Raw genomic sequence first — 15,593 nt, 5'->3', positions numbered from 1 at the left:
CTCTAGAACAGTTATTGACATACTGCCACAATTTAAACTCTGTATGCATTCTGCGGTTCTTAACATCGTGTATGAGTTTCATGAAATGTGCATGAGGCATGAAACTTAAGTTAGAGTGGAAAACGAATAATAAAATGCAATTTTCCAATTGCTAAAGGGGCATAACTCTAAAACGGTAAATGAGTCACTACCAAATTCGAACTCTGTCTGCGAGTTTTGGTTCATAGCACTGTGTATGAGGTTCTTAAAATTTGTATGAGGCCAGGAAACTTATTAAGTTGGAGTGCGGAAACGAAAATGGGACAGACGGAAGGACAGACGGTAAAGGGTAACACTTAATGTCCTCATTGCCTAGCGGCGGGAGCATACAAATCAGATTGTTTCATTGTTAATTTTGTGATCCTTTATTTCTTTCCATAAAGTGAGTTCTGAATCCCCGAAAAAATCGTCTTTCTAGTGTTTACATATTTCCATAGTTCCTAGTGCATAAGAAATAAATACGTACAGTTTTGGTGCCATTGTTGTTTCCTCTAAATCAGACTTTTGTGTCATTAACGGAAAGCGTCAAACGTTATAGTTTTAAAATACTATGTGCATGTAGTTTTTACTAAAAGAGAGGCGAATGATACCAAAGGGACATTCAAGCGCATAAGTAGAAAATACACTGACAACGCCAAGGCTAAAAAAGAAAAAGACAAAATGATCATAGCACTAGAAATGATTAACCAAAATTGAAATATAATTGTATAAATAGCAACTTTTACTTACATTTGAACGCTTGCATCCAACATCATAGAGTTGATGTCCCGAATGAGTCTGGTATTTATTAACATAACAAATCTGTATAATCATTTAAATAAAACATATATCATATAACTTTCGAATACAGTTATTTTTAATTTCATTAATGCATTGAGTTTCTTCCTTACTTTCCTCGGAATAAAGACATTCATTTGTTCAATATCTAATATTGATATCTTATTTTTACAAACAAAAGAATACTGGTAGGAATAGTTTTCATGTCGGATAAAATAAAGTAATTAATGCGGTAACAATATATTTTTTATACTCAAGCTCAAAGATAAAATCCCAAATTAATATAACTGGCAATTTTGCAGTTCATTCCCTTTAGATGTGAGCTGGTTTATTTTTGTTTATGTTTCCTCCTGTTTTCTTTTCAAAAGCTAGGTTCTATAAATATACCTCATCCTGCCGACACGTTATAACATTTACGCACAAATGTGGATCAGCTATACCATGACAAGATAGGCAATTCAGCTGACCTAAAAGAGAAATGACAAAACGTAATGATAGAATAAAAACGACGAAAGTATTAAGGCGGTGATAGCAATCATAAGTATAAGAGATATGCAAATTCATCAACATAAACAGACGAGCAGACAACACCAGTCCAAAAACAGGGGGTAAAATCTGATGAGTAGGACTGATTTTTTCTTGCTCAACCCAAATGATAAATATATTTCATGTAAATTTTCGACGTCAAATGCTCCTTAAGTTATAAGTTAGTAAATTTCTAAACATGTTCTTTTGACATTGGTTATCTCAGTGGTAAAGCTGTACTTGTTTTAAATAGTCCTTCTTTTACATGGAAAACCTACAATGACTAGAGTAGCGTAGCGAGCATTTGCCTTCAATGGGGTTATCTAACATTTCTAGAATTACAGTGTAAACAATTTAAATTACGGTATGTTTTTTTTACTGACATTTGAAATATTACTTGAATTTTGAGATCGGTAATGAAAATAGTACTGTGGTTTTGACCCTTCAGCTGAAAAGGGATCTCCGTTTTGGAAATGAGGGCATTAAGTCCGATACACGTTAAGGGACCTTTGTCAGGACGCTTTGCTGGGTCCATAGAATTATAAAAATGAATATGACTTATTACCATTTTTTATTTAATGAATGGCTATTATCTATTTTGAATTTATTGAACCATAAAACTAATTTTTGACTCTTCACATTGAATAATCCGCGAAGCGGATTATGTAAAATGTGAACAGTCAAAAATTAGTTTTATGGTTCAATAAAATCAAAATAAATTATTGCCATTCATTAAAAATAAATTTCTATCAAAAATAAGGCTCAAAGAACTTTTTATATTATTTATATTAACAATTACAACGTACACACATGTTGGCGTATGAATACACAACGTCAGAGTGGGCGTGTCGCCATCAAAATTGACAACATTGAAAATAAAACTAATAATTTTAACCAATCAGAAGACAGTAAAAACACCAAATTTATTTATTTGTGTGTGAAGAACAATACAGGTGAAAATAATTGAGCAAATGTTGCTTACTCATCCAGAGCACCATAATTTACCCGTCTTTAAGGTGGTACTTTGAACCTTTAACAAAAATATAAAAATTAAATTTTTTTTGAACCAACCGTTTTGTCAGAAAAATTACACTGGTTATATAGCAATTTGACAAACACCAATTTTGATCATTGAGAAGCTTAATATTCCTTTTACAACACAGCGTAATTAAAACGTTTAGCTGACTTTACAGAGTTATCTCCCTGTAGTGTTAGGTACCACCTTAAGGAGGTTCCTTTTTGCTTTCTATGTAGTGTTTTGTAAAACTGTTGCTTGCCTTTTAGTTTGATTTACATTTTGCTATAGATATTGCTTTTCTTCAGAGACATATTTGTACAGCACTTTCTTTATATATGATATACACCATTAAAACATTAATCAACTGTAAATATTAAGAGTTTATAAAACTTTATTTTATGAAACTAAAAGTATGCATGTACCGTGTACAACGTCGCTGCAAGAAAGATGAGCATTGCAAATATCTGAATTATTACAGCATTTGTGACACAGAACATGGCTATAATCACTTCTCCTACCAAAAGTATGTCCTACCATATCGTTGCTGCATACCTGCGACATGTAAACATAGGTCAACATAATAATAAACGGTTCTCTACAAGCAGATTCACTTATAATTTATTTACGTATCCGAGTTATTTAACATGAATACGATACACTAGAAGTGGATGATATAACACCTTTTAATTAGAAGAACTTCTTATAAACAAGAATTAATTATCTGATATATCAGTAAAAGTTTGTTAGAATGCTTTTTAAGAAGCCTCTTTTATACAATACATTTACTTAAATAGCGGTATCATTAATATATGACTTCCGAATTTTGTTAATGTTGTTAATCACTGTGATGATATCTTTAATGACATAGTATATCTCGCGACATTTCCCATCTTCTGTATCTTCGCATTCTTTGAAGTGATCGAAACAGACGGGAATCATATGTATTTAAACATCTTGACTGTGTTATCAACAACAATCGCTTCCGAAATATTAGAAGGAATTGATCGAAATATTAAGGATTTTCTACCTCAGGAATAGATTACCTATACTGTATGCTGTTTTGGCAAAACCTTTCGGAATTTAGGGTCCTTAATGCTCTTCAGATTCGTACTTCATTTTGCCTTAAACTATTTTGATTAGAGCGTCACTGACACCAAAACTAGAACCTCGTATCTTCCATGTGTTTTTTTTCCCAAAGGCAAGATTATTATATAAATAAGATGTGGTATCCACCAGAGTCCAAATGACGTGGATTTAACCAACTATATGTCATCGTAGGCCTTTAACAATTATCAAAAATCATACCAAATTGCCAGCTATAAAAAACAATTCAAACGAGAAACAAACAACATAATGTCTATACAACACAAATGAAAAAGAAGTTTGATATACAGCAACAAACAACAACCACAAAACACAACCACAAAACCTCAGGGTCCTGACTTGAGACAGACTTCCCCAAGTTATTTTTTCAAGCAACTTATTTCAATCCGGGATATTGGCGGGGTTCTTGTTTCTCAATTTATTTTTTTTTATTTTTTCTATATAGTGTTTTGTTTGTTTGTCTTGAGATTGAAGCACAGTAATGACTGCTGTAACCATATTTTGACTATTTTACCGATTATGTCTGTTTTGTTCACGCATCGTTGTAAAAAGAACGGAATTTGATGCGACTGTCATAAAAGTGAGAGGTTTAGCGCTATAAAAAGAAAAAATACTGAACTCCGAGGAAAATTCAAAAAGGAAAGTCCAAAATAAAAAGGCAAAATCAAAAGTCCAAACACATCAAACGAATGGATAACAACTGTCATATTCCTGACTTGGTACAGGCATTTTCTAATGTAGAAAATGGTGGATTGAACCTGGTTTTATAGCTAGCTAAACCTCTCACTAAAACCAGGTTCAATCGGCCATTTTCAACATTTGAAAATGCCTTACCAAGTCAGGAATATGACAGTTGTTGTCCATTCGTTTTTATGTGTTTTGTCATTTGATTTTGCCATGTGATAAGGGACTTTCCGATTGAATTTTCCTCGGAGTTCAGTATTTTTGTGATTCTACTTTTTGTAAACTGTTGTTTGTCGTTTCGTCGTCTTTTGTGGCCTTGGTATTGTCTGGATTTATTCTATTTAATGCTTTTTGATCGCCCGTATATATGCACTCTGTGAAATTGTTTCCAGAAACACGTGTTGCGATCCCTGAAATTGGATTATTTCATTTATTCAATAAAATTGTACCATATTTTTTAATGAATAAATGACCTTCCTACGAGTATGAGTGTGATTGAACAAGAAGAGAATCAATACAACAATATATTAATGGAAATAAATTTTACCTGCGCGTTTGCACATCCAACATTATATCTATACTCATTTGTAGTGGTAAGATACTTTTCTATGAAACATACCTGTAATAACGTAAAACATGTTTTTGTTTAGACCAGGTGTCAAAATTGTTTTTTTGCATTTTATATGATTGTTATATTTCTTACAAAGTTGATTAATTGATTTTTGCTAAGCGTTTAGTGTCAAATATTTCATGCACTTTCAGGACGAGAACAAATTCACAATAAATACAACATTGTACAAGTAGGTCCTGTAAAAGAGACCGCCTGGGATGAAGGTAATGGAAACTTGGTGCCACTGGAAAATTAAAGTTAATTGAATATGGACCGAAATTTTGCCTTGCAACAGGTCACCTACAAACTTCCAAAAGAGTAGTTGCACATGTTCTTAATGTACAGAGAACGTAACACTGGATCTAACTTCACATTTTTTCCGGCCATGGCTGCTTACTTATGCACCCCGGACAGCCAAACGTACGCCCCACTTTGGCATTGGCTGAAGTGTCGGTCGGAAGAAGACCAAAGTGACATTGTTTCTATTTCCCAATCACCCTTGGGGTTTCTTTCAAATTATAGAATAAATAACTAAGTGAAACAATTGTTAATGGAGGTTTTCACCCCTTTCCTAACAAAAAAATCTTGTCTGTTTGTTGGTCGGTGGTTGTTTTTGTTGGTTGGACCAACCACAAACCAACCAAGTGACATTTTCTCAATATCGATTGGTTGATATGTGTGTTAGTTTGTTGGTTGATCGATTGAAGTTGTATACAAAGCCATGTTTGACGAAGCTCAAATTCATTATTCAATGATTTGCTTAATTCGTTGGTTGGTTGGTTGGTTGATTAATTAATGAATTGATTGATTGTTTGTATCACGTCCAGTGACAAATATTTCACGCACATTCTTAACCCATAGAAAAAAGTAAATGCCCGCCCCCTTATCTCCAAAAAGAAGGAAGGACGCAGTTCCTCGAATGAACAGATGGAGTTAGGTGTCTAGAAACAGGCGAAAAGGAAAGACAGTGGACATGTATGACTTTTCAGGTCAACGCAACAAGTGTATTTTGTATTTAAATTGTGGTATATCTCGGATACTACAATGCATTCTTCCTCCGCTTTGCAAACAAAGCCATGTTCTTATACTAATAAAACATGGGCTGCACGTGATTGACGTCATAATTGAAATTGCAACGTCAGCTGTGTTGTACTACAGTCATTTTTCCCCCATGCCAATATTTCCGGGGGAAAAATTGGATCCCACTTTTCCCCCTCAGTGTGATGGGGAGAAAACCAGGATCAGTCCATTTTTTACCCCCTTGTAGCACGAGAAGCTAATTTCCCCCTTGTAATACAACGTCGGCGACGTCAGGTAGAAATTTTTATAAAAAAAAAAAAAGTAACTTTTTTTTATTAGTTTAGCGGTACCAAACCTTCATCGTATTAATAAGCATTTGATATCAGATGATTTATATATATATACACATGAAGCACATTATGATGTGGTGATCACATCCATTCTCATTCATGAACCCTTGGTATCATTTGACTAAACGAATACAATTAGTTAAAGCACTTCAGGTCAGTGAGTAGACTTCACATAACCTACTCTATCTCTACCCGATGATGTTACATCGGTACTAGCTGTAGTGGGAAGTACAACCGTCGACTGGACTTTAACCAGAAGGAATGGACAGTATACTTTAACAGTCAGATGGCCGCCATTAGGAAAGGTTACAACTAAAAAAGAGACAACAAAGAAAAAGAACTCATTCAAAGCACGGACAGAGTGAAATACTCGCTGCCTTAAAAAGCTTTCATTTAGAAGAAGAAGTCCGATACGGATGAAACTTCATTAAACCCAGAGGAGATAGGTACTACGCTCCAACCAGCATGTGAGACGTGAACGTACAGGAATAACCGGAAACCACATCAAATCAGAGGAGATAGGTACTCCGCTCCAACCAGCATGTGAGACGTGAAAGCACAGGAATAACCGGAAACCACATCAAAACCAGAGAGGATAGGTACACTGCTCCAACCAGCATGTGAGACGTGAAAGTACAGGAATAACCGGAAACCACATCAAACCCAGAGGAGATAGGTACACCGCTTCAACCAGCATGCGAGACGTGAAAGTACAGAAATAACCGGAAACCACATCAACCGAATGCAGAGATCTACTCCAATCAGTTGGAGCTGTACAAGATCAACAAAAAGATCATGCCTGCCCCGGTACAGCAACAAATCCATGAGGTAGAAAAGATAGTTTTCGACCATCCACAGAGTACTTACATACTGAAGTTGAAGGGAAAAGATATGTATGTCCTGGTGTATTCAGATACACTACAGGCATACAGAGACGTCAAAAAGAGAAAACACTCTGATATTTACGCCGAAATCAATAAAAGCTTCAATATGTGGCCGGACATAAGGACAAAACGAACTTTCTCTTTAGCGAAAGTAGAGGAAAAGATAACCTGCAAGAACTGTGCCAGAAGTACAACTGACATCTTAGAGATTTAAAATAAAGGGTGAGATAAGCCCCAACCACAAATTACCCTTTGTCAATTATTTTTTTTTGTTACAGGGGCAAGATAAGCACCCCCCCCCCCAAAAAAAAAATTAGAAAATTTAAAAAAATTCTTTAGTGTAAAATTTTGTCTCATGTAGACATATAAGTCCATCATTCTGTTTCATTTTTTGAGTAATTCGCCCTTTCAAGATATTTGCACCAATAAGTAATATGACTTCGATATACAAATACTGTATGGAACAATGATAAATAATTCTATGAACCCCTTGTTTTCTTGTGATCTCCCTTTCATTTATACCGTTACAGCGATCGGAATTAATTGATTATTTTTTGACAGATTTGTTTATATTGGATATTACCTTGGGTCATTTCTAAACGAAAATTCTACCCATTTGAAGGGATAAACGTTTCCTTCCGAAGAGTTTGGCTCTTTTTTTACAAAGTCCATGCTTAATAGTATTTGGCCTGTGATCTAAATGTGTCACAACTGGTATAGCGTTAATAAGCTACCTGATCATTTGCATCGTTTATAAGGTTGATATAATTCGGCACAGTACTTCACTTGCTACAGATAGAAGTGCAATGCCACTACAGTTGTCACATATACCTAAATCTCCTTTCTTAGTCAGCTTAACTAACAAACTCTTTATCCACTCTATTGGTATCTTTTCCCCATTCCGGATTGCCGGTATTCAAGAATTTGTAAATGTATTCTATTATCTCATTTGAAAGCTTCAGGTGGTATTAATTTCATCTATGCCTGCTGATTTTCCATTCCAAAATGATTTGATGGCATTTTTCACTTCATTATTATTGATATTATCTTGTTTTATGTTCAAATATTCCTCTGGTTTTACTTTTACTTGATGGTCTCGTTTGATGTATATTTAAATTGTAATAAAGTATTCATTCCATCTTTCTATCTGTTTGTTAAGATTGGTTAAGAATTTTCCATCTTTATCCTTTACTGGTTTGGACTTATAATTTTTACGTCTACTAAGAGTTTTGGTGATATCATACAAGGTTTTGATGTCGCCTTTATATGCAGCAAATTCTGCTTCAGTTGCAAGGTCATTTACATTTTACATATTCTATCTTTTCTTTCCTACAGCATTGTTTTGCTTCTTTTTTTTTTAGGTCCTGATGTTTGTTTTCTGCCTCTTGTTTCTGAGCCTTTGTTCGTGCATTATTCCTTCGTTTTCGTTATCTCATGTTCCATGTGACATCCAATCTTTCTTTCTGTTTTGTTTGTTTTCCTTCCAAGAACCTCTTCACACACTTCCTTGATGATATCTCTACCTGCTTCCCATTCTAATCTATACTGTGGGGGGAAATTGGCATGTGGAAAAGTGGCTATATATATACGTATTGTCAAATAACCGCGGGGGAATAATGGCAATGATCCAAAATTTCCCCGGGGTAAAAACTGGCATGGGGGAAGAATGGCTATAAGAAACACCGGAAACCAAAATGGACATTTGTGTTGATGTTTCTTGTTAGGAAATTAAATAAAATCATTCCGAAAGTAAGTTTACATGTATCTGACCATTTGTTTATCGTGAAACGGTTGATTTTCTATAACGTTTTTGCTTCGTTAAATCAAAACGGATGCCTTTCGAACGCGTGTTATAGGTCCGCTTCGAAGTACAAAAGTTCTAAATTTTCCTATTAAAATTGAAATAATTCTATCATGCCATGCTCTATGCTAAGGATTTGAACACCACTTCAAAATAAATATCTTTGCATCTTCCTTATAAATTTTATATAAAGAGACCACCAGAATATATGTTTATTTAAATCGGACCTGAGATTTAAATTTTCTTTTAATCAGTTGTAAATTTCTAATTCTATTTGAAAGGTGAAGACCCTGTTTTATTCATATGAACACGCGCTGAAAACGATTGTTAAGTTAAACGTAATTCACAGAGTTAGGTTTTGCAGTTGGGACACGTGTATATATACATGTGCTAAGGGATTTAATTTTCTTTCATGTACAATGCAGGATCTATAGTTTATGGTGTATAATTTGACATGTTTATCGATTACTTTCAGTATTGATAGCAGGCTTGTGATCAATAAAACACCGTTAATTTTCTTCTTATTTGTAAATTATTATATTATGTCAGTGCTTACCTCCCCCACCTTTTTTTTTGAAGATTTTGCTCAATTATTTCAAAGTTGACATTCATTTGTCCATGTATAGTTTAAGTCTCTTCACTTGCCACTTGATTATGTTCTTGTAGATAGTAGTGGGAATAACTGAGGCTCTCGCTCAGAAATTAATGGAATGTAATGCAGGCTACGGTTCGAAAGGCGTCTTAGGACTGTTGATTTATATAATATTCAACAACTTAACCCAACTTAAATTTCAAAAACACAAGATGAGATATTTTTTGGATTTTCTCTTACGTTTAACTGTTGTATTCAATTTTTATGCATAGATAGAGCTGATTAAAGTTGTTTGCCTTTTTCTCTCTCTAGTGTCGTAAATGGTTTTATTTCGTCTCAGAATAGCATTCTTTCGTAAAACAAATGATTTTGAACTTGCTTTAGTAGAAAAAAATATATATTTCTGCGTCTTTTTTTCCATTTTAACTGTCAAATTCGGGACATACTTTACCATTTAATGAATATCTACATTAATACCAACATTTGTGGATACAAATATATAAACGAACTTTAAACACTGTTGCATTGAGTGGCTAATATCCAGGCATATGTAAGCAGTACAGATTTGTATTTCATCGTATTTCAGACCTGGAACGATTTTTATCGAATTGAAGTTTTTTCTTCACCAACAATTCTTCAGGGGTAGCTGCACAATTGTGTGCAAAAGTGACAGAATACATGTCTAACCTGTTACCCTTCATACTTTTAAGTAATAATCTGTCAATTAATTGACTTAAACATTCAATACACTTAAGATGTCATTGGAATGCTTTTGACCAAATGTACACAATCTGTATCTCAGTATGCCAAACATTTTGCTCCAATCCTTTTTCATCTATCTTTTATAGGCAAAGAGGAGATATATTTGCAAGCAAATAGCAACATTTAGAACATGACTTGGCCTTTTACCATGACCGAAATAACTATTTAATATATTCACGATCTTACACCAAATAAGTAATTGACATGTTGCAGAAACAAAAGTTGCAGAAGAAAAAAAAGTGATAAAAAGCAATTGTTCAAACAACAAGCGAGATTCTTTCCACCATTGATTTTCATTTATTAAGAAAAAAACACTTCCGGTCTATTCGTGACGTCCTGCGTTAAATAAAAGGTTTGATCCGTTTTGAAAAATATCATTTCCACTTTAACAATATAGCTTTTTCAAACTGATTCCAAACATATATATTTCTATGTTCTTTTCTATGAAAAAGGACATCATTTACAGGTTACTTCCGGTCTCATAAAATACGTTACTTTATTCAATTCCAAAAATATGATGTTTACATGATCTTTTACTAGTGTCAAGCTATCCAGCAATTCTCACCCTGCAATTCTCCTGCGATAAAGCTATCCTGCAATTCGCCATCCTGCAATTGCGTTCGGAAAAACTACTTGGGTGACAATTTTATTTCATTCAAAATCATGGTTTTTGACTTGTTTTGTTTAAAAAAAAAAGATAAAAATAAATATAAAGTTTTTTTTATATCCAATTCGTATTTCTAACTTTAGTTAAACAAATTTCAAACTCATCTTCAAAGTTTTATAACTAGAATTTACATTCAATTAGAAAACCATGACGATTCACAAAGAGTTATATCTTTGTGCAGTCCCACATATGATTCGTATTTATGCATGTTAAACAATTTCATGGGTAAGCTGTCTTAAAGGCCCAAAATTTCGTTCGAAACACGTAAAAAAAAACAAATTCTATAAAATACTCATTTGGGTACCCACTTTCCGACCTCAGCATTGTTTTGGTAGTTCTTTATATTTTTTAATGGCTCGGGATTAGAAACTCTGCTCTAATATGCAGGTACTGGATAGCACTACAACGGGAGGGTAAAGATTTTCTTGGGTAAGCAATCTTAGAGGCCGAAAATTTCGTCCGACACTTGGAAATAAAGCCAAATTGTATAAAATACGCTTTGCGTGACTAACTTTCCGACCAATTGTCCTTGTAGTTCTTTATGGCTAGGGATTCAAAACTCTTATTCAATGCTTTTATATTATATAGTAAGATATCGGGATAGTAAAGAATTTCTGGGGTAAGGTTTCATAAAGGCCCAAAATTTCGATCGAAACACGGAAATAAAGCCTAATTCTAAAAAATACACGGGGTCCGACCCTTTTGTTTCGGTAGTTCTTTATGGATAAGGATTATAAACTGTGCGCATATAAATAGCCATTGGATATTACTACAACGGGAGGGTAAAGAAAATCTGAGGTAATCATTCTTAAAGGCCAAAAATTTCGGCCGAAAAACAGAAATAAAGTCAAAATCTATAAAATACGCTATGGGATTACCCACTTTCAAACCAATTGTCTTGGAAGTTCTTAGTGGCTAGAGAATAGAGATTCTGCTTCATTGAATAGCTATTATATAGCACTACATCGTAAAAGTAAAGAATGTCTGGGGTACAAGCTTTCTTAAAGGTAGAAAATTTCGTTCGAAACACGGAAAAAATTCAAATTCCATAAAATACGCATTGAGGTACCCATTTTTCGACTCATGCATTCGGTAGTTCTTTATGGCTAAGGATTAAAGAAACTGCTCTATTCAATAACTATTGGATAGTACATGTACTACAACGGAAGGATAACGATTGTCTGGGGTAAGTTTTATTCAAGCTCTTAAATTTCATCCGATACATGGAAATAAAACCAAATTCGATAAAATACGCTCTAGGGTCACCCCCTTTCAAACCAATTGTATTAGTAGTTCTTGATTGCTAAGGATTATAGACTATGCTTCAATGAATAGCTAGTATATAGTACTACATCGAGAGGGTAAAGAATTTTTGGGGTAAGCTTTTTTTAATGGCCTAAAATATCATTCGAAGCACGGAATTAAAGCCAAATTCGATAGAATAAGCCTTAGGGTCACCCAATTTACAACCAAAAGTCTGGATAGTACTTAACTGCTAGGGATTATTTGCGGTGATTCAATGAATAGTTATTATATTGTACTACATCGGCAGGGTAAAGAATTGTTTGGGTAAGCTTTTTTATAGGCCCAAAATATCGTTCGAAAAATGAAAATAAAGCCAAATTCGATAGAATAAGCCTTACGGTCACCCACTTTCTAACCTAACGTCTGGATAGTTCTCAATTGCTAGGGATTATCTGCTCTGATTCCACGAATAGCTTTTATATTGTACTACATCGGGAGGGTAAAGAATTTTTGGGGTAAGCTTTTTTTAAAGGCCTAAAATATCTTTCGAAACACGGAAATAAAGCCAAATTCGATAGAATTAGCCTTAGGGTCACCCACTTTCTAACCAAAAGTCCGGATATTTCTTAATGGCTAGGGATTATCTGCTCTGATTTAATGAATAGTTATTATATTGTACTACATCGGAAGGGTAAATAATTTCTGGGGTAAGCTGTTTAAACGGCCCAAAATTTCTCGTTCGAAAAACTGATATAAAGCCAAATTCGATAAAATAAGCCCTAGGGTCACCCACTTTCCAATCAATTGTCTGGATAGTTCTTAATGGTTAGTGTTTATAGACTCTGCTTCACTGAATAGCTATTATACAGTAGTACATCGTGAGGGTAAAGAATTTTTTGGTTTAGCTTTCTAAAAGGCCAAAAAATACCGTTCGAAACACGGAATTAAAGCCAAATTCGATAGAATTAGCCTTAGGGTCACCCACTTTCCAACCAAAAGTCTGGATAGTTCTTACCTGCTAGGGATTATCTGCTCTGATTCAATGAATAGCTATTATATTGTACTACATCGGAAGGGTAAAGAATGTTTGGGGTAAGCTTTTTTAAGGCCAAAAACTAGGTTCGAAACAGGGAAATAAATCCAAAATAGATAAAATAGGCTCTAGGGTCACCCATTTTCCAACCAATTGTCTTAGAGGTTCTTAATGGCTAGGGATTATAGACTCTGCTTCAATGAATAGCTACATCGAATGGGTAAATAATTTTTGAGGTAAGCATATTTAAAGGCCAAAAATATCGTTCGAAACACGGAATTAAAGCCAAATTCTAAAGAATATTTGGGTTTAACTTTCTTAAAGGCCAAAAATACCGTTCGAAATACGGAATTAAAGCCAAATTCAATAAAATACGCTCTAGGGTCACCACCTTTCCAGCCAATTGTCTTAGCAGTTCTTAATGGCTAGGGGTTTATTACTCTGCTTCAATGAATAGCCATTATAAAGTACTACATTGCGAGGGTAAATAATTTCTGGGGTAAGTTTTCTAAAAGATCAACTACGGAATTAAAGCCGAATTCGAAAAAATACGCTTTGGGATCACCCGATTTCCAACCAATTGTCTTGATATTTCTTAATGGCAAGGGATTATTTCCATCTTTCGGACGCAATTTTCGTCCCCAACGAATGCTTACCCCAGAAATTCTTTGCCCCTTCGTTGTAGTACTACTCAATAGCTATTAATTAAGGCAGAGTCTATAATCCCTAGCCATACAGAACTGCCGGGGCAATGAGTTTGAACAAGTGATGTGACCCCCGTGCATATCTTATCAAATTTGACTTTTTTTCCGTGCTACGGACGAAATTTTCGGCTTTAAGAATGCTTACCCCAGAAATTCTATACCCACACGTTGTAGTACTGTCCAATAGCTATTCATTAAAGTAGCGTCTATAATGCCTAGCCCTAAAGAACTACCGAGACAATGGGTCGGAAAGTGGGCGCCCCCAATGCGTATTTTATCGAATTAGGGCTTATTTCCATCTTTCGGACGCAATTTTCGTCCCCAACGAATGTTTACCCCAGAAATTCTTTGCCCCTTCGTTGTAGTACTACTCAATAGCTATTAATTAAGGCAGAGTCTATAATCCCTAGCCATACAGAACTGCCGGGGCAATGAGTTTGAACAAGTGAGGTGACCCCCGTGCATATCTTATCAAATTTGACTTTTTTTCCGTGCTACGGACGAAATTTTCGGCCTTTAAGAATGCTTACCCCAGAAATTCTATACCCACACGTTGTAGTACTGTCCAATAGCTATTCATTAAAGTAGCGTCTATAATGCCTAGCCCTAAAGAACTACCGAGACAATGGGTCGGAAAGTGGGCGCCCCAAATGCGTATTTTATCGAATTAGGGCTTATTTCCATCTTTCGGACGCAATTTTCGTCCCCAACGAATGCTTACCCCAGAAATTCTTTGCCCCTTCGTTGTAGTACTACTCAATAGCTATTAATTAAGGCAGAGTCTATAATCCCTAGCCATACAGAACTGCCGGGGCAATGAGTTTGAACAAGTGAGGTGACCCCCGTTCATATCTTATCAAATTTGACTTTTTTTCCGTGCTACGGACGAAATTTTCGGCCTTTAAGAATGCTTACCCCAGAAATTCTATACCCACACGTTGTAGTACTGTCCAATAGCTATTCATTAACGTAGCGTAAAAAGAAGTTGTGTTGTGGGTATATCATGACAATATTTATTTTACATCAAAATTCTATTTTATGTTGTTGATATGAGTTTTAAAAATCGCAAATGTGGATAAAAAATGCGTTTATCACATCCTGGACTTATAATACTTTGTTTCGTTATCATGATATCATCGTAAATGCTAATTACAAAACCGTAAATATGAGTTAGAAATTTGTAAACTAAATTCAGAATTTTGTTAATTGGATATAGAACATTTTGATTTTCTATATAAATCTTGTAGTCGAACAAAAAAGTCAAAAACTATGATTTTAAAGAAAAATAAAATTGTCGCTCAAGTAGTTTACCAAACGCAATTGCAGGATGACGAATTGCAGGATAGATTTTCATAAAGAGAATTGCAGGATGAGAATTGCTGGATAGCTTGACACTTGATCTTTTCCTTGAAATAAGTGCAAAAATGGCTACCTCCAGTTTACACAAGGTCACTTCCGGTCGACTTATTTCAATTTCATATTTCACCCAAGCCTTTGTAAAAGGTATCATGGCTTTATCAGTTAAAAGTTTAAAGTAATAATCAATTAACCTTCAATTTGAACATTTCTTGGGCAATAACTCCTAAAAGATGTCATTGTATTGGTTTCGACCATTGAAACCATATTTACTCTTCAATAACCCAAACATTTTGCAACACTCCTTTTATAACTATTATTTATAGCTTCATGTAACAATCAAATGTCATTATTAAGAACCTGAACTTTATAATTGGACTTGACCTCATTTTCCAAGTCAAGACACAAGGATCTGAATTCAA

General features: G+C 34.6%; 1 protein-coding gene across 2 annotated transcripts in view; it reads right to left on the bottom strand.

Annotated features, from left to right (window-relative positions):
- LOC143079922 (neurocan core protein-like) overlaps positions 1–15,593 on the bottom strand; it is a 93,991-nt gene that overhangs the window by 30,967 nt on the left and 47,431 nt on the right. For both annotated transcript variants that reach the window (XM_076255548.1, XM_076255549.1), the window contains exons 4-7: positions 4,695–4,766; positions 2,782–2,911; positions 1,204–1,283; positions 769–840 (exon numbers count right to left, since the gene is read on the bottom strand). In XM_076255548.1, coding sequence (XP_076111663.1) covers positions 769–840; positions 1,204–1,283; positions 2,782–2,896 — 267 coding nt within the window. In that variant the 5' untranslated portion in view covers positions 2,897–2,911; positions 4,695–4,766. The remainder of the gene's footprint in view (positions 1–768; positions 841–1,203; positions 1,284–2,781; positions 2,912–4,694; positions 4,767–15,593) is intronic.

This window comes from Mytilus galloprovincialis, chromosome 6 (genome assembly GCF_965363235.1).
Source record: "Mytilus galloprovincialis chromosome 6, xbMytGall1.hap1.1, whole genome shotgun sequence".
Taxonomy (NCBI): Eukaryota; Metazoa; Mollusca; class Bivalvia; order Mytilida; family Mytilidae; genus Mytilus; species Mytilus galloprovincialis.
Note: the sequence above shows the minus strand (reverse complement) of the source record. Positions and strands in the feature narration are given on the sequence as shown.